Consider the following 25,881-nt stretch of genomic DNA (forward strand, 5'->3'; position numbering starts at 1 on the left):
TCCTTCGACAGCGCTTTGGTCTTGGCCATAGTGGAGTTTGGAGTGTGACTGACTGAGCTTGTGGACAGGTGTCGTTTATACCGATAATGAGTTAAAAACAGGTGCCATTAATACAGGTAACGAGTGGAGCCTCGTTAGACCTCGTTAGAAGAAGTTAGACCTCTTTGACAGCCAGAAATCTTGCTTGTTTGTAGGTGACCAAATACTCATTTTCCACTCTAATTTGGAAATAAATTATTTAAAAATCAAACAATGTGATTTTCTGTTTTTTCCCCCCACATTCTGTCTCTCGTGGTTGAGGTTTACCCATGTTGACAATTACAGGCCTCTCTAATCTTTTCAAGTAGGAGAACTTGCACAGTTGGTGGTTGACTAAATACTTATTTGCCCCACAGTATAGCCACACATTCCAGTCTTCTTCCACACACATACAAATACATCAACATCTTTCCACGCATGCTCTCATCTGCTCATTGAGTGGTTGTCATATCAAGTGCCATTGCCTGTATATAGTTGTGCCTGTTGCCAAGTTGGATTAAAAGTGCCAAAGACCAACTCCACTCTCTGCTCCTTGTGTTCTAACCGCCACCCCAAGGCGAACAAACCATAAAACATATTGAACCCAGAACCTCATACAGTCCATTAGTCCAAATTAGAATCGATAAGGGAATCGATAAAGAATCGAATTGTTAAGCAATATTGATAATGGAATCGTAAAAATCTTATCAACTCCCATCCTTAGGGACAAGACTGACTTGGCTAGGTTATAGTTGGATAGGATCAGCCCAAATTTGAGTTAGCATAGGACATGATGGGACATGACAATTTTCACAAGGTTTGGTAGTCCATCAACTGAGGCTACGCTTACACAAGGACAGATAATAGCATTAAACGTCTAATTAGTAAGACTAGACGGCATGTTGGCTACACTAATGTGCCTTTTGTCCGGAGATTATATTACACGGGGTCAGGGGCCGTGTAATTTCACAAACTACGGACCTGGCGCCTAATACAGCCGGGGTATCAATGTTAATAATCGGAGCCAGAGGAAGTTACGTAATGGAGCTCGCCATCACCATTTTCTGTAAGGCATTACGGCATTGAAAACAATGGAGACGAATGGTACAGACAGTTTCCTGTTCCTCTTTTAACAGCTGAAAGAGCTTGTAAATCTTACACTTGAATATGTCTTGAATATGTAAACAATGCCAGAAAATGATAAGTTTCCGGTTCAGAGGTGTCCCGCACGGAGGATGACGTCACACACGAGGCTGCTCCTTTTTGCGCAAATGCAGGCGTCCTGTGCAGGGGCAAGGTGTTTGTAAACGCACCTTAAACGTAGTGCGGACAGTTATGAAAATATTGTCCGAATTACAAGGCAAAAGATGATCAGTCTTAGTGTAGACGTAGCCTAAGGTTTGTGTGGATCAAAATAAATCAGTAGAAGATAGGCCCAGTAGGGGGTGGTGGGGTGCGGTTTTACCCGGGCCCAGCCCTCTGGGGGCCCAGTTTGCGGGCTTAAAGGGGGCGTAGTTGGGCCTGGGGAGGGTCAAACAGAAAGGCAAGATGATGAACGGAGCAGGAATATAGTGTTTACGTTTTAAAATGCTGTATATCCATCTTGCCTCTTCCGTCCTCAGGTGTTTTTTTGGGGCTCAGCAAAGCAAATGACCGTCTTTAAGTTGCTAATTACATGATCTGCAAGGATAATAGTTTTGACCCATTAAAAAAATAGTTTTTGGTTCATTTTTATTCATTTTTGTTGTTTGTTTTATTGCTTTACAACTTATATAGACAACATTTTACCGGCAAAGTCTTCATTTTAAATTCATATACAGAGGTACCTCGACATACGATCGCTCGACACACGATCTTTTCGACATCCAACGTAAAATTTGACTGCATTTTGTTTCTACATCCGACGACATGCTCGAAATACGACGATTTTTGACAGCGCCGCAGTTTCTTTGTTTTGCCGGAGAAATCAACACTGAATCCAAAAAGGTTAGTGCAGATGGTGAAAACAAAGAAAAGGTGACGCTCACCATTGAAATGAAGATGTAAATGATAGCAAAATATAAGCACTGTGTGTGCATCCATGAACCGTAGAATGTCGATCTCGGCCGGGGTCCTCGTCTATTCGCCAGTCTTTAAAAGTTAGGGTGGCAATTCTTATTGTGGTAACATCGCCAAAGAAATTGCCAGCTTCGTCAGGTTTCTAATCATTTATTCCATCAACTTGTGCAACACAACGCGCCTCTGATGTTGACGCCAGCATCAAACAGAAAGTAAAATAGAACCGCGCTCTCTTGCTCACCGTCATTTCAGTCCCGCGGTGCATTCAGGTACAGCAAAAAAAGTCTGCCACATTAGAACCTGATTCGTTACATTATTACAGGTACTACTATTATTATATTATTATAATTATGATTTTTATTCATAATTTATTTGTTGTGCTCTTTGTAATTGCTATTTGCACTAGTTACAGCAGTGTTTATTTAGGATTTGGTGTAGGTTATTGGGCTGTGGAACGAATTAATGGAATTATAATGTATTCTTATGGGAAAATCCTGCTCGACATACGACCATTTCGACTTACAAACAAGGTCCTGGAACGAATTAACTTCGTTTGTAGAGGTACGACAGTCTCAGGCGGAGTTTGACTTTTGGGGCAGGGGGGGCACAATATGTTGATGACCCCGAAACGCAGTGTCAGCAATAAAATTAACTTATAGGAATATTGTTGAGAATTGATTTTTTGTTTCCCATCATTCTTGCGAGGAATTCTAAAATCAGGTTGCTTAGGCTATACTTTTTGCCATCATCCATTAAATATTGTACGCCACCGGTGTCGTGCCAATGTAGTTACCCAAGTCTGGGTGGAGCCACTGCACTGCACTGATTTGCTTGATTTCTGTGTTTTGGTGATGTAGTTATTACAAGGTTTTAAAACATGGCACATCCGTCCCCCAAAACTTTTTTCTGTCGTATACCGTAACATACGTACTGAACATTAAAAAAGGCTATGTTTCGCTGTTTTACTCGGAGGATGACCTATAACTGTTCTTACTGTAATTCAAGTCCTGTATGGAGATTCTCCCGTTTAGTCAACCTTGATATCCAAAATAAATAACCTTGGTTCTTTTTCTGCCTTCAGTTAATTGTTTAAGTGGACAACCCTCATAACTAATGTGTGTGTGTGTGTGTGCGCTCTCCCGCGGCCAGGGGACACAAATTTTGATGGTCGTAACTAAATTGGCAAGACACCGGTGGTGGCTCTGTTGTACAATTAGCATATTTAATGGGGCAAATTGAAACTCCGCTCACCATTTTGACGGTGGTCTCTAGTGTTTCATAGTCCACATTTTCAATCCTTAGTTCTTGCTCAGTAGTTGTTGTCACTTTTGAAAGCTTAGGTTTGAAAAAAATTACGTTTATTCATCTTGCCTTTTCGGTCCTCGGGTGGTTTTGGCTAAGCAAAGCAAATGACCGTCTGAGGTGCTAGTCACAGAATCTGTTCGAAAAATAATTTTGACCCATTATAAAAATATCATTTTTTTGTTCATTTCATTCATTTTTGTTGTTTGTTTTATTGCTTTACAACTTTTATAGACAATATTGTACCGGAAAATTCTTCATTTTAAAATCATATATCATTGTAAAGTCAATTACATGCAATAACACTTTTCGGCCACAAGGGGGGGGCTGCCCCCCCCCCCCCCCCCCCCCCCCCCCGAAAATCGGCTTATGACGACAGTACATAATTTTTTCAAACCTAAGCTTTTAAAAGCGACAACAACTACTGGGCGAGAACCAAGGATTGAATATGTGGACCATGAAATTCATTTAAAGGTTCATTTATGCTCATGGCACCCGGGCCTTGTTCACATTTGTTCCGCCACTGCCAGTACAGTACTTGAAAACCCAAACCAGCCTCAGACACTCTTGACTGGCTAGACTAGAGGCCACAGTTGAACAGGATAAAAAGGATAAAAGTGGTTGGAAGAGGACAAGGCACAGCAGGACAAATGCCAGCTGAGTGGTGGCAGACTCAACAAATGTAAACAATCCCTGGATCTTTTACTGCTTTCCACTACTGGCACTGGTGTGCTTCAATTTAGGAGGGTGACATCATCGGGCAAAATCATAAATTCACAATGATGATGTATCACTGCTGCGTTTGCTGACGTCTCAGTTTAGGAGAGGAGCTCCATAAAAGCTACTGTGTCATAACAAGCACAATAACAAAAGAACATTACCGGATGTAACCGGATTCAGTCCGGTTTTCGCCTCTAACGTTGGTGTTACATTTTCAAATACCACCATAAAATCACTCTGTCATTTAGATTAAAAGCAAAATGCATCAAAGGAAACATTTTGAATTTTTATTTTTTTTTATTTGCATTTATTTTGATGAGGGAAACCGGATGTATAAGGTTTCGTCAACATTCCCAGGCGGTGTGGCTCTCCCGCTTACGTCTGCTCCTCCTCTGAGCAGCGCTTTTAATTGAACCCAATCATCGAGCATCGGTTCCTGACAGCCGGGAAGGAGAGAGAGGGGGGAAAGACGACGCTGAGTGTGTTGACAAACGACGAAGTGTCTGTCTGACACCCGCTGACGCAGTCTGTTTACTCCCGGAGAAAAAACAAGCAGATCGGCGGACACTCCCCTCTCAATCCCAAATTTCCCACTTCGACATAAAACACAGAAAATGGACGAAAAGGCGTTTTCGAAGGAGCTGGATCAGTGGATCGAGCAGCTCAACGAGTGCAAACAGCTCACGGAGGGACAAGTGAAGAATTTGTGCGAAAAGGTGAGTGATTTGCCTTCGCATCATCTAGTCGTTCAGTCCGCCGGCGCGGGGGTCTCGCACGTCGCTGCCTTCCACACGCTCTTAAAATGGCGTCTTCGGTGTACATTTCACCGGGGAAGGGTGGCCAGTTTAAGAGGGAGGCAAGCACTGACAGCCGGTCAACAGGCGCCCATTTACCGGGGACCTGTGGCTCGTTGTCCAGGAGAGGTGACCGGGAAGCCCGCTGAGTTTCCGACCCGACTCCTGGGTGTTGTTTGGCCAGAGTGACCTTCGTTAGGGCAAGTAAATATTTTTGGTAATTAAAAACAAACAAACAAACAAACAAACAGAAAATAACGCCTACTTCTATTGAGAAAAAAAAAGAATAAATACATTTTTTAAAATGTTAATAATTTTTTTTAGATGAATGAAAACTATTTGTGGCTCATATCAAAACTTTTTTAAAAAATTATTATTTAACTAGATTTAATATTATTTTTTAAAATATAGAATTAAAATAAAATGATAAATTAACGGAAGTCTAGTGCCGTCAGTGGCAGCCAAAGTGACTCTGGCCGGTGTTCTGCCGGACCAGCATGGAACACCGGAACTAAGCATGTGCCGGTGTGAGATTCTGACGGTATGATAACCTTAAGCCAAAATATCAGGATTTCAAGGTATCACAGCTTTTAAAACGTGTTACTTTGAGATATCTGGAATTAAGAAAACAAAACAAAAAAAAAAACTTTTTTTTCTCCATTGACCAGAATTTTTATTTTTCAAAACATATTGGCAAATTAGAACATAAGTATAGTAGGGCTGCAGCTATCGATTATTTTAGTAGTCGATTAATCGATGAACTAGTCAGTTCTAATAATCGAGTAATCGGATAAGGAACATCAAAAATTAAAATACTTGAGCTCAGCCTCAAACAGTATAAAAAATAAATAAATGAGGATCTATGTACAACAAAAGAACTACTGGCTAACTTACATAGCAAAAGTCCGCTAGCTTAAATGCTATAAAATGCAAAGTTTTTTTTTTTTTTTACAATGCTCTTAACAAATGGTTCAGACATATTCCCACAAAAACAGCTAAATATGCCTATGAACTAAATACCCTGCCTAATGGCCGTAGTTAGCTGGGATAGGCTCCAGCACCTCCGCGACCCTCGTTAGGAAAAGCGGCATGGAAAATGAATGAATGAATGAAAAAACACATTAGCGCAAACAAAAACTTGGCTTATGTTGGTCTTAACAAGGAGCAGCTGGATTCACCAATGTGAAATGAGGCACACCAGAGGGCAGTGTACCCAAATCAATAAAACTGAATGCAAACACTTTCAAAATAAACCATTACAACGCCACTTAAATTAAATGAATACTCAAAGCAGCAAAATTTAATTCGAATTTTTTTTAATCGATTACTCGAGTTAAATGATTAATCGTTGCAGCACTCAAGTATAGTGTTAAAATAAATTTAAAAAAATAACTGAAATATTCTAAATAAAATTAAAATAAATGCAGTCCTTTAGGTGAGCGTAAACCCACAGAATACCATCAGAACAAAAATAATTGAATTATTTTCCATAAAAAGTATATGTGTATGACTAGTATGACTTTCACATTATAGACATCCTCTCTTTCTCAACACAGACAGTTGCCAGAGAGAAATAAAATTAGGGCTGTCAAACGATTAAAATTTTTAATCGAGTTAATCTCAGTTTAAAAATTAATTAATTGTAATTAATCACAATTCAAACCAACTATAAAATATGCCATATTTTTCTGTAAATTATTGTTGGAATGGAAAGATAAGACACAAGACTGATATATACATTCAACATACTGTACATAAGTACTATATTTATTTATTATAACAATAAATCAACAAGATGGCATTATTAACATTCTGTTAAAGCGATCCATGGATAGAAAGACTTTTAGTTTTTAAAAGATAAATGTTAGTAGAAGTTATAGAAATTTTATATTAAAACCCCTCTTAATGTTTTCTTTTTAATCAAATTTGTAAAAATTTTCAATCAAAAAATAAACTAGTAGCTCGCCATTGTTGATGTCAATAATTACACAATGCTCATGGTGCTGAAACCCATAAAATCAGTTGCACCCAAGCGCCAGCAGAGGGCGACAAAACACCAAAAAACACAAAGTACAGGTGGACATGACACTGTGCTGTCATTTTAATCTGTTTGAGCGGGGCATGTGCGTTAATTGCGTCAAATATTTTAACATGATTAATTTAAAAAATTAATTACCGCCTGTTAACGCGATAATTTTGACAGCCCTAAATAAAACGCATGTTTTACCACTGCTAGACACACTAAACATGCTGGAGTTCACTCTCGTAGCTGGTGGGAAACGTTCGTGATAGTGTTTACTAACCTTTAATTTTTTATAAATGCAAAATCTTATTGGAGGTATTGCCTCCTCAGCAGCCACCCTCCACAAACCATTTGATTGTCCCTCCTCCTCTAAGCCGCGGCCGTCTGTAACTTTTCTGTCACCGAAGTATTCCCACACCAGGGATTTCGTTTCCTTCGATTGGGGTGAAAAAAGTTCAGGAGTTTCACCTCCTCCAGCTGTCGTGTAGCACAGCTGACTCACTGACACTGAGCAACAACCGGTGGGGGAGGGTTAAGCCTTGCAGCTGCAAGCAAGGGTTTTCTCCCTGCATTTTTGGGACATAAAAAGTAGCTAATACCATAGGGAGGGTATGACAGAAAACTTTTGCGGTTTTGAAACATTGACGTTTTCATAGCACAGTAGGCTATACCTTGAAACCGGTAACCGGCACATCATGTCTAGCCGGAGCATCTACCCTCTCTGTCAAAATGGATTGGACCACTAGTGCTGTCAGTGGCAGCCACTGAGTTAACATTGAGTGCAATATTAACATAATACATTTAGTGTTGACACCATGTTCCAAAATGTGGCGTTCACATATATTTAGCTTATAAATAAATAAAATTATAGATTCATACATTGGTAATAAATACAAAATTAAAATGACTAAAAACAGAAATAGCACTCTGATTATGGCCCACAATAACACTCTAAAGTTGAAAAAAATATATATAATCAATAACAAATAATATTTGTTCTTTTTAGGTTTCAATTTTAAAAAAAACTTTAAATAATTAGATTTTTTTAAATTAAAACTTTTAAGTAAAAGAAATAAAAATAAATAAGAGGATACTGTATTTACAGCCCCCCCCCCCCCTTTTAACCCATTCAGACCCACATTTTTTCTGCTTGGCAAAAAAAAAAAAATCTGGGCAATTTTTAATTAAACACCAGAACAAAGTGCAATTTTTTGGGGTCTGGGATATTTCAGGCTTTTATTGGTTATTTTCAATGTTAATGTTAATGTGATTTGAATGAGAAATGAGCACTTTACATTTTCCTTTTTGAAGTTGGGTTTGGTCAGCCATTTTCAACGAGCCAAAAATAGCAAAGAGGGCGTGCCAAACCTCATGACATGATTTCAATGGGTAAAGGTTCATCCAATCATCTTCCAGAACTGGCAACAGCAACTAAGTTCAGTGTATTTCTTGGTTTAGAGACGCGAACATGTCATGTCCTTCAGCAGCATGCTTAGGGCTGAAGGGGTTAAAAATATATTTAAAAAATGTAAAAAAAACAAACCAAAAAAAACCCCTCATAAATAAGAAAATATTGACTATTAAATGAGTCCCCTAAAAAAGGGTTCTAGGTTGTGGTAAAGCAGGTTGTCCAGAAACTGCAGTGTTAGTGGTTTAAATTCCAGCAGAACACTGTTGAAGTGTCCTTGGGCAAGACACATAGGAGACAATGGGAAAGTGTGAGCCTTATGTAAAGCACTTTGGGGACTGTAAAATTGTGGAAAAAGTGCGACCCATTTGTTTTATTTGATCATGCAAAAATTATATATTTTATATATATGGGAAATATACCGTATTTTTCGGACTATAAATCACACCTGATTGTAAGTCGCACCAGCCAAAAAATGTGCAATGAAAAGGAAAAAAACATATATACAGTTGTGGTCAAAAGTTTACATACACTTGTGAAGAACATAATGTCATGGCTCTCTTGAGTTTCCAGTTATTTCTACAACTCTGATTTTTCTCTGATAGAGTGATTGGAACAGATACTTCTTTGCCACAAAAACATTCATGAAGTTTGGTTCTTTTATGACTTTATTATGGGTGAACAGAAAAAAGTGATCAAATCTGCTGGGTCAAAAATATACATACAGCAGCGCTAATATTTGGTAACATGTCCCTTGGCCATTTTCACTTCAATTAGGCGCTTTTGGTAGCCATCCACAAGCTTCTGGCAAGCTTCTGGTTGAATCTTTGACCACTCCTCTTGACAGAATTGGTGCAGTTCAGTTAAATTTGATGGCTTTCTGACATGGACTTGTTTCTTCAGCATTGTCCACAAGTTCTCAATGGGGTTTAAGTCAGGACTTTGGGAAGGCCATTCGAAAACCTTAATTCAAGCCTGATTTAGCCATTCCGTTACCACTTTTGATGTGTGTTTGGGGTCATTGTCCTATTGGAACACCCAACTGCACCCAAGACCCAATCTTCGGGCTGATGACGTTAGGTTATCTTGAAGAATTTGAAGGTAATCCTCCTTCTTCTGTATCCCATTTACTCTCTGTAAAGCACCAGTTCTATTGGCAGCAAAACAGCCCCACAGCATAATACTACCACCACCACCGTGCTTGACGGTAGGCATGGTGTACTTGGGATTAAAGCCTTCACCTTTTCTTCTCCAAACATATTGCTGGGCATTGTGGCCAAACAGCTCGATTTTTGTTTCATCTGACCACAGAACTTTCCTCCAGAAGGTCTTATCTTTGTCCATGTGATCAGCAGCAAACTTCATTCGAGCCTTAAGGTGCCGCTTTTGGAGCAAGGGCTTGCTTCTTGCACGGCAGCCTCTCAGTCCATGCAGATGCAAAACACGCTTGACTGTGGACACTGACACCTGTGTTCCAGCAGCTTCTAATTCTTGGCAGATATGCTTTTTGGTGATTCTCGGTTGAATCTTCACCCTCCTGACCAATTTTCTCTCAGCAGCAGGTGATAGCTTGCGTTTTCTTCCTGATCGTGGCAGTGACAAAACAGTGCCATGCACTTTATACTTACAAACAATTGTTTGCACTGTTGCTCTTGGGACCTGCAGCTGCTTTGAAATGGCTCCAAGTGACTTTCCTGACTTGTTCAACTCAATGATTCGCTTTTTCAGATCCATGTATGTATATTTTTGACCCAGCAGATTTGATCACTTTTTCTGTTAACCCATAATAAAGTCATAAAAGAACCAAACTTCATGAATGTTTTTTGTGACAAAGAAGTATCTGTTCCTAGCACTGTATCGGAGAAAAATCAGAGTTGTAGAAATAACTGGAAACTCAAGAGAGCCATTACATTATGTTCTTCACAAGTGTATGTAAACTTTTGACCACAACTGTAAGTCGCACCGGAGTATAAGTCACATTTTTGGGGGGGGAATTTAAATGATAGAATCCAGCACCAAGAACAGACATGTCATCTTGAAAGGCAATTTAAAATACAATAGAGAACAACAGGCTGAATAGGTGTACGATATGCTAACATTACATGACCCTAGAATTTTGATCGGGCCTAAAAAAATCCAGCCCGAACCAACCGGCCTGCGGGTATTAAAGCCAGACGAGGCATGAGCCCGATGAATTAACTTGATTTGCTTGCCCGAGCCCGAAAAAACCCGAAATTTTATGTTTTATTTGTAGGCACAAGCTCAAAAAAAAAACAAAACAAAATTTTATGTTTTATTTGTGGGGAATCAGGAGAAGGAGGAAATGCGGGGATGCGATGCGTGGTTGCGTTTTGTGTGATCACATTTGTGACGATGCCGGTGCATATATGCATAATAATAACAAATTAAAGCCTGTCTTTTGTAATGAATTCTCCCAGTTAAACAAGACTGTAAGATGGATATTCAATCAACATTTATATCTTTTATATTTGCGTGTCTGTTCTAATGGGCAGATGGTTGAGTTCACATTTATTTTAATCTACTTGAGTTGGCAGAAAAAAATGTTTTCTCAATGTTTAAATAGTCTACATATTTTTATGATCATTATAAATGCATTTACACAACGAAATAACGCTGGAAAAGTTTGTTAAATATATTTCTCGTATGAGACCAAAGCGCCACATTCGTTTATATTCAGTGAAGCCGACACAGGTTTCCGTATAGTGTCTTCAACAATCAATTTGAATCCTTTCCATATTTTTCACTCCTATGGCTGCTCCACATCAAAAAGGAAATACCAGGATGCTCGTGGAAGGCGCCAGGGCGCGGGATGGGAAGATTGAAAAGAGAGCCACTGCATTCACGTGCGCAGGCATGCACAGCGCTTTCTCTGTTTTATCCAAATTATTTATTTCATTTAACATCCATACATCGTTTTAGTATAAATTCATGAATATACTGTATATTTATTTATTTTTTTTTAAAAAGTTAGCTAGAGAGAAGTCGGCCCGACCCGACTGTAACTAATCACACATAAGTCGCTCCAGAGTATAAGACTCACCCTATTCCAAACTATGAAAAAAAAACTGTGACTTATAGTCCGAAAAATACGGTATATATATTTGCAATTAGTCGATTGATTGTTCTTTGTTGTTGTTCAAATTCACCATTTTTGCTTTTTGAATAATAATAGGTACAGTGGGGCAAAAAAGTATTTAGTAAACCACCAATTGTGCAAGTTCTCCTACTTGAAAAGATCAGAGAGGCCTGTAATTGTTAACATGGGAGACAGAATGTGGAAAAAAAAACAAAATCACATTGTTTGATTTTTAAAGAATTTATTTCCAAATTAGAGTGGAAAATAAGTATTTGGTCACCTACAAACCAGCAAAATTTCTGGCTGTCAAAGAGGTCTAACTTCTTCTAACGAGGTCTAACAAGGCTCCACTCGTTACCTGTAATAATGGCACCTGTTTTAACTCATTATCGGTATAAAAGACACCTGTTCACAACCTCAGTCGGTCACACTCCAAACTCCACTATGGCCAAGACCAAATTTTGTCTCTGGTGTCGAAGGACACCAGAGACAAAATTGTAGACCTGCACCAAGCTGAGAAGACTGAAGCTGCAAGAGGTAAAACGCTTGGTGTAAAGAAATCAACTGTGGGAGCAATTATTAGAAATTGGAAGACATACAAGACCACTGATAATCTCCCTCTATCTGGGACTCCATGCAAGATCTCACCCTGTGGCGTCAAAATGATAACAAGAACGGTGAGCAAAAATCCCAGAACCATAGGGGGGGACCTAGTGAATGACCTACAGAGAGCTGGGACCATAGTAACAAAGGCTACTATCAGTAGCACAATGTGCCGCCAGGGACTCAAATCCTGCACTGCCAGACGTGTCCCCCTGCTGAAGGCAGTACACGTCCAGGCCCGTCTGAGGTTCGCTAGAGAGCATCTGGATGATCCAGAAGAGGACTGGGAAAATGTGTTATGGTCAGATTAAACCAAAATAAAACTTTTTGGTAGAAACACATGTTCTCTTGTTTGGAGGAGAAAGAATACTGAATTGCATCCGAAGAACTCCATACCCACTGTGAAGCATGGGGGTGGAAACATCATCTTTGGGGCTGGTTTTCTGCAAAGGGACCAGGAAAACTGATCTGTGTAAAGGAAAGAATGAATGGGGCCATGTATCTAGAGATTTTGAGTGAAAATCTCCTTCCATCAGCAAGGGCATTGAAGATGAGACGTGGCTGGGTCTTTCAGCATGACAATGATCCCAAACACACAGCCAGGGCAACAAAGGAGTGGCTTCGTAAGAAGCATTTCAAGGTCCTGGAGTGGCAGAGCCAGTCTCCAGATCTCAACCCCATAGAAAATCTGTGGAGGGAGTTGAAAGTCCGTGTTGCCCAACGACAGCCCCAAAACATCACTGCTCTAGAGGAGATCTGCATGGAGGAATGGGCCAAAATACTAGCAACAGTGTGCGAAAAGCTCGTGAAGAGTTACAGAAAACGTTTGGCCTCCGTTATTGCCAACAAAGGGTACATAACAAAGTAAAGTAAAGTATTGAGATGAACTTTTAGTATTGACCAAATACTTATTTTCCACCATGATTTGCAAATAAATTCTTCAAAAATCAAACAATGTGATTTTTTTTTTTTTTCCACATTCTGTTTCTCATGGTTGAGGTTTACCCATGTTGACAATTACAGGCCTCTCTAAATTTTTTCAAGTGCGAGAACTTGCACAATTAGTGGTTGACTAAATCCTTATGTGCCCCACTGTATGTCTTGCTAATATTTAGCCCAGACCTTTTATTAGAAATTACACATTGCGCCAGAGCACCCTGCATTTGCAATTATCTTCTAAAGGAATCATAAATTGGTGTGTTTATGATGAATTTTATTTTGGTTGAGTCAAGTCTGATCCAGTCTTGCTTGGTTGCTGGGTGGGCTGCAGTTGTTGATGCCGCAGCGCTGCTTTGACCTTTTAAACGCTGGCTTGTTGCTGAGGCAGGAACTTGTTGTTACAGTGCTGTTAAGTCATTTATAGTCATGCTATATTCAAGCCGCTCTCGACGATTCGGCTGACTTTTCGTGTCAGTTTAACTCTTAAACCCCTTGGGTTTTAAGACTGTTTCCCCCTCAGGAAAGGAAGGCTGCAATTTAGGCTTTGCTTTTTCCCTCCATTTTGTAATGTAGCAAACATAGTTGGAGACTTGCTGTTTGCACGCAATTGAGTTGCCGTGTCAGTTCGGCAACCCACACTGCATCCTCCCCTCTGTAAAAATAGTAGGAGGTTTCAATCGATCGCAGGCCGCGTCGCCGTCCAAGCCTTTTTGTTTGCCGGAAAAGGATCAAGAGCATGACTCAGGATAATGCAGTGAATCACAAGAGTGAGCGTCTCTGCTTTGGGATTCATGGAGGAGGATAGGAATGAGATGTTTTACAACCCCTAGCAAAAGTATGGAATCACCAGTCTCGGACGAGCACTCACTCAGACATTTTATTACGTAGAACAAACTCTGATAAAAAGCTTGAAAAAAAATAATGAATTGGTTCAAATGTGCAACTCCTTGGCATTCAGAAACACTAAAAGAAATGAATACAAAACATTGTGGTGGTGAGTAAATGTTACTTTTATAGAGCAAGTACAGGGAAATAAATATAGAATCACTCCATTCTGAGGAAATATATATGAAATCATGAGAAACAAACAAAGAAATAACAAGCAAAACACATCTCTAGTATTTAGTTGCACCACCTCTGGCTTTTATGACAGCTTGCAGTCTCTGAGGCATTGACTTGATGAGTGACAAACGGTATTCTTCATCAGTTTGTTGCCAACTCTCTTTGATTGCAGTTGCCAGATCATCTTTGCAGGTCGGAGCCTTGCTGTGGACCATTTTTTTCCAATTTCCACCACAGGTTTTCAATAGGGTTGAGATCTGGGCTATTTGCAGGGCATGACATTGACTGGATAAGTCTTTCTCCAAGGAATACAGTTTTAGCTCTGTGGCATGATGCATTGTCATCCTGGAAAATTAGTTTATTAATCCCCAAACAAATTTTCAATTGAAGGGATAAGAAAGCTGTCTAAAATTTCAATGTAAACTTGTGCGTTTATTGAATATTTGACCACAGCCATATCCCCAGTGCATTTGCCTGACATGCAGCCCCATATCATCAAGGAATGAGGGAATTTTGATGTTTTCTTCAGGTAGTCATCTTTGTAAATCTCACTGGAACTGCACCAAACAAAAGTTCCAGCATCATCACCTTGTCCAATGCAGATTCTCAACTCATCACTGAAAATAACCTTCATCCAGTCATTCACAGTCCATGATTGCCTCTCCTTAGCCCATTGCAGTCTTGTTCTTTTCTGTTTAAGTGTCAATGATGGTTTTCTTTTAGCTTTCCTGTATAAAAATCCCATTTTCTTTAGGCAATTTTGCACAGTTTTGTCACATACCTTGACTCTAGCTTCCTCCCATTTCTTCTTCATTTGTTTTGTTGTACATCTTCCGTTTTCAAGACATATGGCCTTTAGTTGTTTGCCATGACATTTGGATGTCTTCCTCGGCCTACCAGTACGCTTAACTTTAACAACCTTGCCATGCTGTTTGTACTTGGTCCAGATTTTTGATTCAGCTGACTGTTAACAGCCCACATCTTTGGCAACCATACGTGTGGCGTTACCTTCTTCAAGAAGTTTGATAATCCTCTCCTTGGTCTCAAGAGACATGTCTCTTGTTGGAGCCATGATTCTTGTGAATCCACTTGGTCCAGCAGCCCTCCAAGGTGTGTTAACTGTTTTTAACTGCTGACTAACGAACAGATCCAATCTAAGGCAGGGGCCCAATTAAGGAAAGGAAATTTACTGAGTGTGTCTGTATTTTCTACTCAAAATGGAGTGATTCCATATAATTTCTTCAGAATGGAATGATTCTATATTTCCCTGCACTTGCTCTTTAAAAATAACATTTACTGACAACCACAATGTTTTTTATTCATTTCTTTCAGTGTTTCTTAATGCCAAGGAGTCATTATTTTTTCCAAGCTTTTTATCAGAGTTCTACATAATAATGCTCGTCCGAGACTGGTGATTCCATACTTTTTGCTAGGGGTTGTATTTCAGCCTCTCTAGCAGGAGCAGTTATTTTTTAGGGGATTTCCTTGAGAAATAAATGCCCTTATTTTAGCATAGCATGGAGCCTCCTCCATGAAATCTGAGAGAATGGGAAAATGATTCAGAGCTTGAATTTCTCAAGGTTTAACCAGACATTATTGGCCAAGGTGTGACCAGACATTATTTGTCCGGGTGAACTCCATTTGTTTATGTTGCTTGGGCAACAGTTGGGAACGATTATTTCATTTCTTGTACGAGCGGTGAGCTCACTGAAGGTGTGCCGCATGATGTCATATGTTCAAAGTATTTCTCATGGTTTTGGCAGCTTGACTGCTCTGTTTCACTTGATGTGTGTCAACATTTATACTCACGTTTAAGCATAGCAACCACTAAAATAGTCACAGCAGTCAAAAACAGCTGACAAATCTGCTGACTGTGGCACATCTTCCCCCAAGTAGATGGTCAACCTCAAAGGGTCATCAGGCAGCTGCTTTGAGTGAAGTCATCCGTTGTGGTTGTAAAGATAAATTAGCTCCCGTTCATGTTGACGGTAGGAACTTTGGCCACATACAGCAAAGTTTAATGGAATTATTTCAGTGGTAGGAGAAGCGCTGAGCTTGCTTCTCGGCAGGTTTTGATGGTTTTGCTAGTTAAGATAGTGGCCACATCTATTTTCATGTTGAATTTTGAGCATGGGTACAACAGTGTTAACCCGTACTATCCGGCGGCATCTGAATGAAAAGGGACTCTGTAGTAGAATACCCAGAAACATAAAAAAGCCAGGCTGGAGTTTTTCAAAACTTACCTGAGAAAGCCAAAAAAGTTTTGGAAGGATGTTCTCTGGTCAGATGAGACAAAAGTAGAGCTTTTTGGGAAAAGGCATCAACATAGAGTTTACAGGGAAAAAAAGGAGGCCTTCACAGAAAAGAACACTGTCCCCACAGTCAAACATGGCGGAGGTTCCCTGTTGTTTTGGGGTTGCTTTGCTCCCTCTGGCACTGGATTGCCTGACCGTGTGCATGGCATTATGAAGTTTAAAGCTTACCAACAAATTTTGCAGCATGATGTAGGGTCCAGTGTGAGAAAGCTGGGTCTCCCTCAGAGGTCATGGGTCTTCCAGCAGGACAAGGACCCAAAACACTCTTCAAAAATCACTAGAAAATGGTTTGAGAGAATGCGCTGGAGACTTTTAAAATGGCTAGCAATGATAGAACACCTGTGGAAAGATCTGAAAATTGCAGTTTGGAGAAGGCACCCTTCAAATCTTAGAAACCTGGAGCAGTTGGCCAAAGAAGAATGGTCTAAAATTCCAGTAGAGCATTGTAAGAAACTCATAGATGAATACCGGAAGTTATGTTGTCTAAAGGTTGTGCTATCAAGTACTAGGCTGAGGGTGCTAATACTTTTGTCCGGCCCATTTTTGGAGTTTTGTGTAAAATGATAATGATTTAATTTCTCTCCCATTCTCTTTTGTGTTTTTTCATTGCAAGCAAAATAAATTAATATACTACTTCCAAACCATTTGTAAATGCAATCATTTTCTGGGAGAAATTGAGCATTATTTGACAGAATTGCTGGGGTGCCAATACTTTTGGCCAGCAGTGTAGTCCAACTAATTACACGTTTAAAGAGCATATGACACGAGAAAAAAAGTCTTAAATGGCATTATTATGTGAATTAGAATCATATTTTGAGACGATTCGACTATAGACAACAATTTAGCAAAGCATAGATGACGAGAAATTAGTCTTTTAATCTGCCGGTTAGCCACGCCTACCATTATAGGGCTTTAGTGTCCCCAACAGGTGGATGACGTCAGCGGTAGACTGGGCTCATCGGTTTTACTTTTCAGCCCATTGAGGGGGAATTATTCAGAACGAGGAAAACGCGACGAAGAGAGCCGCAAAATGTCATTGTTTCAGTCTCTCTACTCCAATATTTTTACAGGATATTCTTTTTATCCAAGTATTTTTTTCCCCAGTAGTTATATAAATGGCTTGAGAAGGACCAGTCAGCCCGTCAAGGGGGAACTATTCACAACGAGGAAAACGCGACAAAGAGAGCGGCAAAATGTCATTGTTTCTGTCTCTTCAATATTTTTACAGGATATTCTTTTTATCCAAGTATTTTCCCCAATTGCTAAATAAATGGCATGGTCATGACAAATAACAGTCTTGTGCTGAATGGAATATGAAATAATAAAAATGCATTTATTCAGGACGACATGGCAAAATTACTCCATAATGGTCAAAACTGTCGACTTCACCTTTACTGTCGCACCTCCTGAACGATATTTTATGACACCTAAATCGGACCTATGTCATTTCCCTTCCCCGGCTTCGGAGAATGTAAACAAACCAGAGGGTGTGACAGCTAGCCGACATGCTAACCCAGACCGAGTGATGTTTCAAAGTCTTCCAAGTGGAAAATCACACATAACTAGCCTGGATTATTTGACATGACGACCCGGTTGTCGATTGTCTTCATGGATCGGCAAACCGCCCGGCGGAGAGCAATTTACAGTTCGTTCCCCGGAGGAGGGTGGCTGGAGTTGTTGTGCAGCTAACGTGCTGCTGCTAATGAGCATTAGGAGAGCTTTTTACATGCCTATCAATGATCAAACGTAAGTAGTCCTTTATTTAAAGGAAGTTTGTAGTGTTTACTTTGTAATCGCTGTATTCGTATTTGACATAATACAAAACAAGATGTTTACTCACTTCCTCGTAAGTCCAATGGTCCGACAGTAAATATCCACGGTGAATGGAAACCTTTTGAAACTCCAAAAAGGCGCATATGCCTCTCCCTCATACAGAATGATTTTTCTGCAGCCGTTTGGCTGGCGTGATGCGAAAAATAAACGTATTAATCCGCAAAATCAGCTGAATCCTTCGTCCTCATACACAACAGTACACTGTAGCGTGAAGAGGACGTCTTCTACCGTACACGTCACAGCTCCCTCCTCCTCAATGCAAGACCGAAGCCGGAAGTCACTCATTTTCATGGCGCGGGATTAAAAAAACTAAATAAAAATAGCGATTGCTTCCACACACATCCAAGTGGTCCATATCATTCAGGGGCATAAAATACCGCGTGTATTATGAAATAAACATGCTTTTTCGTGTCACAGGCACTTTAAGGCCATTATCCGTCCTAGTGTAGACATAGTCTTAAGTGTGGCTAACCCCCCACTCCAACTGAACTCGTCACGTGACCCGTTTTTCACGCCAGCAAGTGAAAGACAGGTCAATGCATTTTCTTGAGTATCCTTTTATCCTGGTAGCCTCTTTTTAATTCCCCCGTCGGACAAAACTTTTTGTCTCTTTTGCTGCTCTGCCATTGTTGCAGAATTTGCGCGAAAGCGTTACATCGACTTCCGTCTTTATAATGAATGGGGAAAGGGGGAAGTGACGTATGCCGTAAAAGCAGTCAGCACATTTGTAGTTTTTTTTTTTGTGTGCCGTGGTTACTTCCACCCTCCTCAAAGTTAGTGCCGGTGGAAGCGATACAGATTCAACTAGTTGTCAGTAGACATATCATCACAAATGTTAGGAAAATATTTTGTAAGGGTTGAAAAGTTATCTAGTGTTGCTTTAAGTAAAACATATATTGAAAATAGATCCAGATTTTTTTCCCCTTTTGTTTTATTTTGCAATAAATCAAAAGAATGTTAAGCTCTCCGAGTTTTTTTGTGTTTTGAGGTCTTTAGAGCAGAAGGGGTTGAAATCAGAGGTATACAGTGTATCACAAAAGTGAACACACCCCTCGCATTTCTGCTGATATTTTACTATATATTTTAATGGGACAACACTGACAAAATGACATTTTGACACGATGAAAAGTAATCTGTGTGCAGTTTATATAATAGAGTTAATTTATTTTCCCCTCAAAATAACTCAAAATATAGCAATTAATACCTAAACCCATTGCAACAAAAGTGAGTACACCTCTTTGAAAAAACGTACATCCCTAAATGTCCAAATTGAGTACTGCTTGTCATTTTCCCTCCAAAATGTCATGTGACTCGTTACAAGAAAGCCCGCCCGTCTCATCAGACCATAGGACATGGTTCCAGTAATCCGTGTGCTTTATTGACATGTCTTCAGCAAACTGTTTGCGGGCTTTCTTGTGTACCGTCTTCAGAAGAGGCTTCCTCCTGGGGTGACAGCCATGCACACCAATTTGATTTAGAGTGTGGCGTATGGTCTGAGCACTAACAGGCTGACCCTCCTCCTCCTCTTCAATCTCTGCAGCAATTCTGACAGCACTCCTGTAACGAGTCACATGACAGTTTGGAGGGAAAATGACAAGCAGTACTCAATTTGGACAGTTAAGGATGTTCGTTTTTTTCAAAGGGGTGTGCTCACTTTTGTTGCCAGAGGTTTAGATATTAATGACTGTATTTTGAGTTATTTTGAGGGGAAAATAAATTAACTGTATTATATAAGCCGCACACAGACTACTTTTCATTGTGTCAAAGTGTCATTTTGTCAGTGTTGTCCCATTAAAAGATATACTTAAATATCTGCAGAAATGCGAGGAGTGTACTCACTTTGTGATACACTGTACATGGACCTATGAGCATGTTTATTGTGTGTATGAGTGTATTAAAATATAGGTCAACAGTGCAGAGCTCACCCATCTGGCGCGGCAGTAGTCCAGCTCCAGCACTTTTTCAACATCATTTCACTGTTGACCTATTTGGACAAATGCTTTTTTTTTCCCAGAAGTCTGTTGAATTTGGTCAACTATGGCAGACTAATCTGTTCTTGTGGTCAGTGATCCCCTTTTTGAATGGTATTGTTATTTTATTAGATACACAGTAGGATTGTCAAAAGTATCGATATTGAAATGTTGGATCTGGACACGATATTTGATTGCACAAGTATTACAAGTTTAGTACTAGAGATAAACTCATTTAAAGAGTTTTAACTTTTAGCTTTTAAGAGCCTCATGATTGGAAATCTATCGCGTTAAGAATAATATACCGTATGTAAACGTAACGTGCATTTCTGGGCAAGGCAAGACAAATTTATTTATATAGCAAAAATCAACACAAGGCAATTCAAAGTGCTTTACATCACATGAAGATCATAAAAATCACATTAAATCAATAGAACGGTAAAACAAAGACAATAGAAACAGGAAATAAAATTATACATAATAATCGCATTTAATTATGAATATAATTTAACAAAATAAATAAATAAAAACATAATAATAATAATTGGAATCAGAAATGGAGATAAAGCACAAGAGGAATAGAAAGCAAATAGCCTGAAATATATAGGCAGTAATGGATATGCTGTGCTAAACAGAAGCGTTTTTAGCCCTGATTTAAAGGAGCTAACAGTTCGAGCATACTTCAGACCTTCAGGTAACTTGTTCCAGAGGTGAGGAGCATAATAATTAAATGCTGCCTCACCCTGCTTGGTTCTTATTCTTGGAACATACAGGAGACCGGTTCCAGACGACCTTAGGAATCTAGAGGTTTCATAGCAATCTAACAAATCAAGAATGCATTTTGGTCCAAGGCCATTAAGTGTTTTGTAGACGAACAGTAGTATTTTATAGTCTATTCTATGACTCACTGGAAGCCAGTGTAACGATTTCAAAACCGGTGTAATGTGGTCCAGTTTCCTTGCATTTGTGAGCACTCTGGCTGCAGCATTCTGTACTAGCTGCAGCTTCCTGACTGTTTTTTTTTTTAATTTTTTTTTTTTTTATCAAGACCTGTAAATATACCGTTGCAGTAGTCCAATCTACTTAAAATGAATGCATGCATAAGTTTTTCCGTGTCTTGTTGAGTCAGAAGCCCCTTCATTCTGGCTATATTTTTAGGTAATAAGCAGATTTAGTGACGGACTTCAGATGGCTCTCAAATAACTGTAAGTGACATTGTGCTAAGGTGCCTGCTTATCTTTGACCGTTCCTTTTTTGGCCCAAAAATGATCACTTCTGTCTTCTCCACATTTAGCTGGAGAAAGTACTGGCATATCCATTCATTGATTTGATGAATGCATTTACTCAGGGAGACTAAGGGACTATAATCATGTGGGGACACAGAAATGTAGATTAATGTGTCGTCTGCATAGGTGTGATAGGAGATGTCATACTGTTCCATAATCTGAGCTAGGGGAAGCATATAGATGTTAAATAAGTCTGGTCCAAGAATTGACCCTTGAGGGACTCCACACGTGAATTTGGTTCGTTCTGACTGATGGTTTCCGATTGACACAAAGAAATCCCTATCATGTAAATAAGATGTGAATTGTGAACCACTGAAGAACAGTGTCAGTAAGCCCGACTGTTCCAATCTGCTGAGTAGTATGTTGTGATCAACCGTGTCGAATGCGGCGCTGAGATCCAATAGTAGCAGAACAGAAGATTTGCCTGCATCGGTATTCCGACGAATATCATTTAGGACTTTGATAAGCACGGTCTCGGTGCTGTGTTGTGGCCAAAATCCAGACTGAAATGAGTTAAAAGATTGTTTTGCGTCATAAAAACCTGGATCTGCTCGAAAACAACCCTCTCGATAATTTTCCCCAAGAATGTCAGATTTGATTTTGGCCTATAATTACTAATGGTTGAGGCATCCAGATCAGGTTTTTTTAGAAGAGGTTTTATTACTGCAGTTTTTAAAGTCTGTGGGTGCCACTGGGAAATCTTCTGTTTGGAGAGAAGTATTTATAATCAATGCAGAGATTGCAGTTACGATGTCCTAGATGTCGACCTCTGCCGAAAGAGTGCAACAATCCTAACACGTCCAACTGAAAAAACATCTTTTTGATCAGGCCAAGGAGATCCTGACGAAAGAGTCAAACGTGCAGGAGGTGCGATGTCCTGTGACGGTGTGCGGCGACGTGCACGGTCAGTTCCACGATCTGATGGAGCTGTTCAAGATCGGCGGCAAATCTCCCGACACAAACTACCTGTTCATGGGTGACTACGTGGACCGGGGTTACTACTCAGTGGAGACCGTCACTTTACTCGTAGCTCTTAAGGTCTGTATAATGTCGATAGTTCCGATTTTAGTCATAGTTGTGTCATTCGTAGCTCTAAACGCCCTTTTATGGTAGGTTCGTTTCCGGGAGCGCATCACCATTCTGCGCGGCAACCACGAGAGCAGACAGATCACACAAGTGTACGGATTCTATGACGAGTGCCTGCGCAAATACGGCAACGCCAACGTGTGGAAGTACTTCACTGACCTGTTTGATTACCTCCCGCTCACTGCCTTGGTCGACTCTCAGGTAAATTGGTGCAAGAAAAAAAATGATTTGACGGTGAACAAAAGTAACAATTATACTAAAGTACTTGTTTTTTTGGTAGATTTTCTGTCTTCATGGTGGCCTGTCGCCATCCATCGACACATTGGATCACATCAGGGCGCTAGATCGCTTACAGGAAGTGCCTCATGAGGTAAAAAAAAGACAATAAATATCTTGTAAAATCATTTTCGGGGCCCCTGCTGATTGCAGTCTTTTAGGGTCCAATGTGTGACCTGCTTTGGTCGGACCCCGACGACCGAGGCGGCTGGGGCATTTCGCCGCGTGGGGCCGGCTACACCTTCGGGCAAGACATCTCGGAGACGTTCAACCATGCCAATCGCCTCACGCTGGTTTCCCGCGCCCACCAGCTGGTCATGGAGGTGAGGCTAGAAATGCTAAGCCATGCAGTCCCATCAATTTTCAGACTTAAGCTAGAAATGTTCTCATAAGTTCGAATGCTAACCAGACACGTGTGCTCACTTTCAGGGCTACAACTGGTGCCACGAGAGAAACGTGGTGACGATATTCAGTGCGCCAAACTATTGCTATCGCTGTGGCAACCAGGCGGCTATAATGGAGCTGGATGACACTCTCAAATACTCCTTGTAGGTTTAATAATAAGAATAAGACATATCAAAGACTTCATAACCTATTGACATGACACGTGAAACAGGACCGATTCATAGGGGGCCTATTTTCAAAAAGTTCAAATTCAAATATCTACAAAACCAAAGCTGCTACTGACCTAAAACCAAAACAGGCCTTAGCCATATGAGTCTCCATGAGCTGCGGCATCAAAACATTCAAAGTCGTTCCCTTATAAAATCCCGATTAATTATTTTCTATATAAGTATAACACAACTTAAAATGGCTGTAAAAGTCTCAGATTTCACACTAGATGCACAAAAATCACCAAATGCAGAGATTATCACCTATATTTTCAGGATCAATAGCAATATTTAACATATAAAAGTTTTTGACCAAAATAGCAACTTTTTTTTCTTTACTGCAAGTTCTCAACCGCTAATAAATCACTCACTTTAACATCAGAAACTTAATACTTGAGGAAAACATGCAGAATCATTCATAACTAATATGTAAATAGATAATTAATAAATTCTATATACAATCACAACTTATTATAGAATAGAATAGCCCTTTATTATCATTATACACTATATACTGCTAGCGAATGAGGCGAGCGGCCGCCTGGTGTAAAGAGAGCTTTTCAGGCGAAAATTCTTGTGAATAGATGCTTAAATCCCCGAATTCTTCTTAGATATGGATGTAGAACAGTTTCGATTCTTGGTTGAAAGCAAAGAAACCGCGCAGTTAGCGTTTATTATACGTATATTGACGAAGTACCATGCCACTATGTTAGCGAACGAGGCTAGCGGCCGCCTGGCGTAAAGACAGCTTTTCTGGCTAAAATTCTTGTGAATAAATGCTTAAATCCCCAAATTCTTCATAGATATGGACGTAAAACAGTCTTGACTCTTGGTTGAAAGCAAAGAAACTGTACAGTTAGCGTTTATTTTACATATATTGATGAAGTACCATGCTACTATGTTAGCGAACGATGCTAGTGGCCGTCTGGCGTAAAGAGAGCTTTTCAGGCGAAAATTCTTGTGAATAAATGCTTAAATCCCCGAATTCTTCATAGATATGGATGTAGAACAGTTTCGATTCTTGGTTGAAAGCAAAGAAACCATGCAGTTAGCGTTTATTTTACGTATATTGACGAAGTACCATGCTACTACGTTAGCGAATCACGCTAGCAGCCGCCTGCCGTAAAAGGAGCTTTTCTGGCAAAAAATCTTGTGAATAAATGCTTAAATCCCCAAATTCTTCATAGATATGGACGTAAAACAGTCTTGACTCTTGGTTGAAAGTAAAGAAACCGTGCAGTTAGCGTTATTTTACGTATATTGACAAAGTACCATGCTACTATGTTGGTGAATGAGGCTAGCGGCCACCTGGCGTAAAAGGAGCTTTTCTGTCGAAAATTCTTGTGAATAAATGCTTAAATCCCTGAATTCTTCATAGATATGGACGTACAACAGTCTCGATTCTTGGTTAAAAGCGAAAAACCGTGCAGGTAGCATTTGTTTCGCATAAATATTGCCAACTATGAGGCTGGTCAGTTCCATGTGTTAACAAAGAAGGAACATTCCTGCGAATAAATGCTTCAATCATGCATGCATGGTACGAAAAGTATAATATTTACCTTGAATCCTCGAACAAATCACTCCTGAGACAATCCTTCCTGTTTGTATGCGGTACAGCTTTCGTAGTTAAATCCAATCGTAAGTAAATCCAAGCTTAAATCCGACATGAGCGTGTGCCATCTTCGGCTATTACTAAATGAAGCTCGGCCCCCTCTGATAAGGCGTGACGCAAAGAATGACGAAGTGTCAGGTCAATAGATTTTTGAAGTTTATGGACATATTTTTGATTAAATATGCCAATTTTCTTTCCCCCACAGCTTGCAGTTTGACCCAGCGCCTCGCAGAGGGGAGCCCCATGTCACCCGTCGAACCCCAGATTACTTCCTGTAACCTGCTTTCAACCCTTACCCACTTGTACAGTCAAGTCCAGTGTTGCCATATGATGGATACAGCAGCAGCGGCACACATTGTACATTCACACAAAGACCTATTTAAGCATTTAGCCAGAAATAATAATAACAACGATAATAACGTGTGTGAGTGTGCACGCGCGTCTGTGGACGGACCAAATGGTGTGCGCCGTATATTGTCACATTATGAATTGCTGAGGACTTGTCTTGTATTAGGAAGTATCTCGCTGAAGATCAATCAAGTTAACTTGGTTCTGACTGACAATGCAAAAATAATCAATATATACATCTTAAAATATATATTGAAGAGATAAGAGGATGATGTGTTTGCACTTTTGTAAATCTTAAGAAATGTAACATAAAATGAAGATGGAGAGAATATTTACTTTTTTTTTTTTTTTAATTACCAAAAACAAAGCCCCGAGAACAAGAGTGAGGGTTTACATGAGGTGTCTTGTCTAACGTGTGTTTGTGTGTAAGTGTGCGCGTGTGTGTCTGTGTGAAGATCATCAACGCACGGAACATGCTTGTTTAACCAAGACATCAATAATAAAGGTGGCTCGTTCATTA

The 25,881-nt window shown here is 39.9% G+C and overlaps 1 protein-coding gene across 1 annotated transcript; it reads left to right on the forward strand.

Annotated features, from left to right (window-relative positions):
* The first annotated feature begins 4,438 nt into the window (after positions 1 to 4,438).
* On the forward strand, positions 4,439 to 25,881 carry ppp2cab (protein phosphatase 2 catalytic subunit alpha b). The gene is made up of 7 exons (XM_057821394.1): positions 4,439 to 4,814; positions 22,257 to 22,466; positions 22,542 to 22,715; positions 22,795 to 22,884; positions 22,952 to 23,113; positions 23,220 to 23,338; positions 25,219 to 25,881. The coding sequence occupies exons 1-7, from the start codon at positions 4,713 to 4,715 to the stop codon at positions 25,289 to 25,291; spliced, it is 930 nt and encodes a 309-aa protein (XP_057677377.1). The 5' UTR covers positions 4,439 to 4,712; the 3' UTR covers positions 25,292 to 25,881.

This window comes from Corythoichthys intestinalis, chromosome 18 (genome assembly GCF_030265065.1).
Source record: "Corythoichthys intestinalis isolate RoL2023-P3 chromosome 18, ASM3026506v1, whole genome shotgun sequence".
NCBI classification, from domain to species: Eukaryota; Metazoa; Chordata; class Actinopteri; order Syngnathiformes; family Syngnathidae; genus Corythoichthys; species Corythoichthys intestinalis.

Excerpts from the sequence above, each read along its gene's own strand:
- ppp2cab (XM_057821394.1), top strand. The coding sequence starts at position 4,713 with ATGGACGAAAAGGCGTTTTCGAAGGAGCTGGATCAGTGGATCGAGCAG. Across the intron at positions 22,467-22,541 it reads CTTTACTCGTAGCTCTTAAG|GTTCGTTTCCGGGAGCGCAT; the intron begins GTCTGTATAATG and ends CTTTTATGGTAG. Across the intron at positions 23,114-23,219 it reads CCCACCAGCTGGTCATGGAG|GGCTACAACTGGTGCCACGA; the intron begins GTGAGGCTAGAA and ends GCTCACTTTCAG.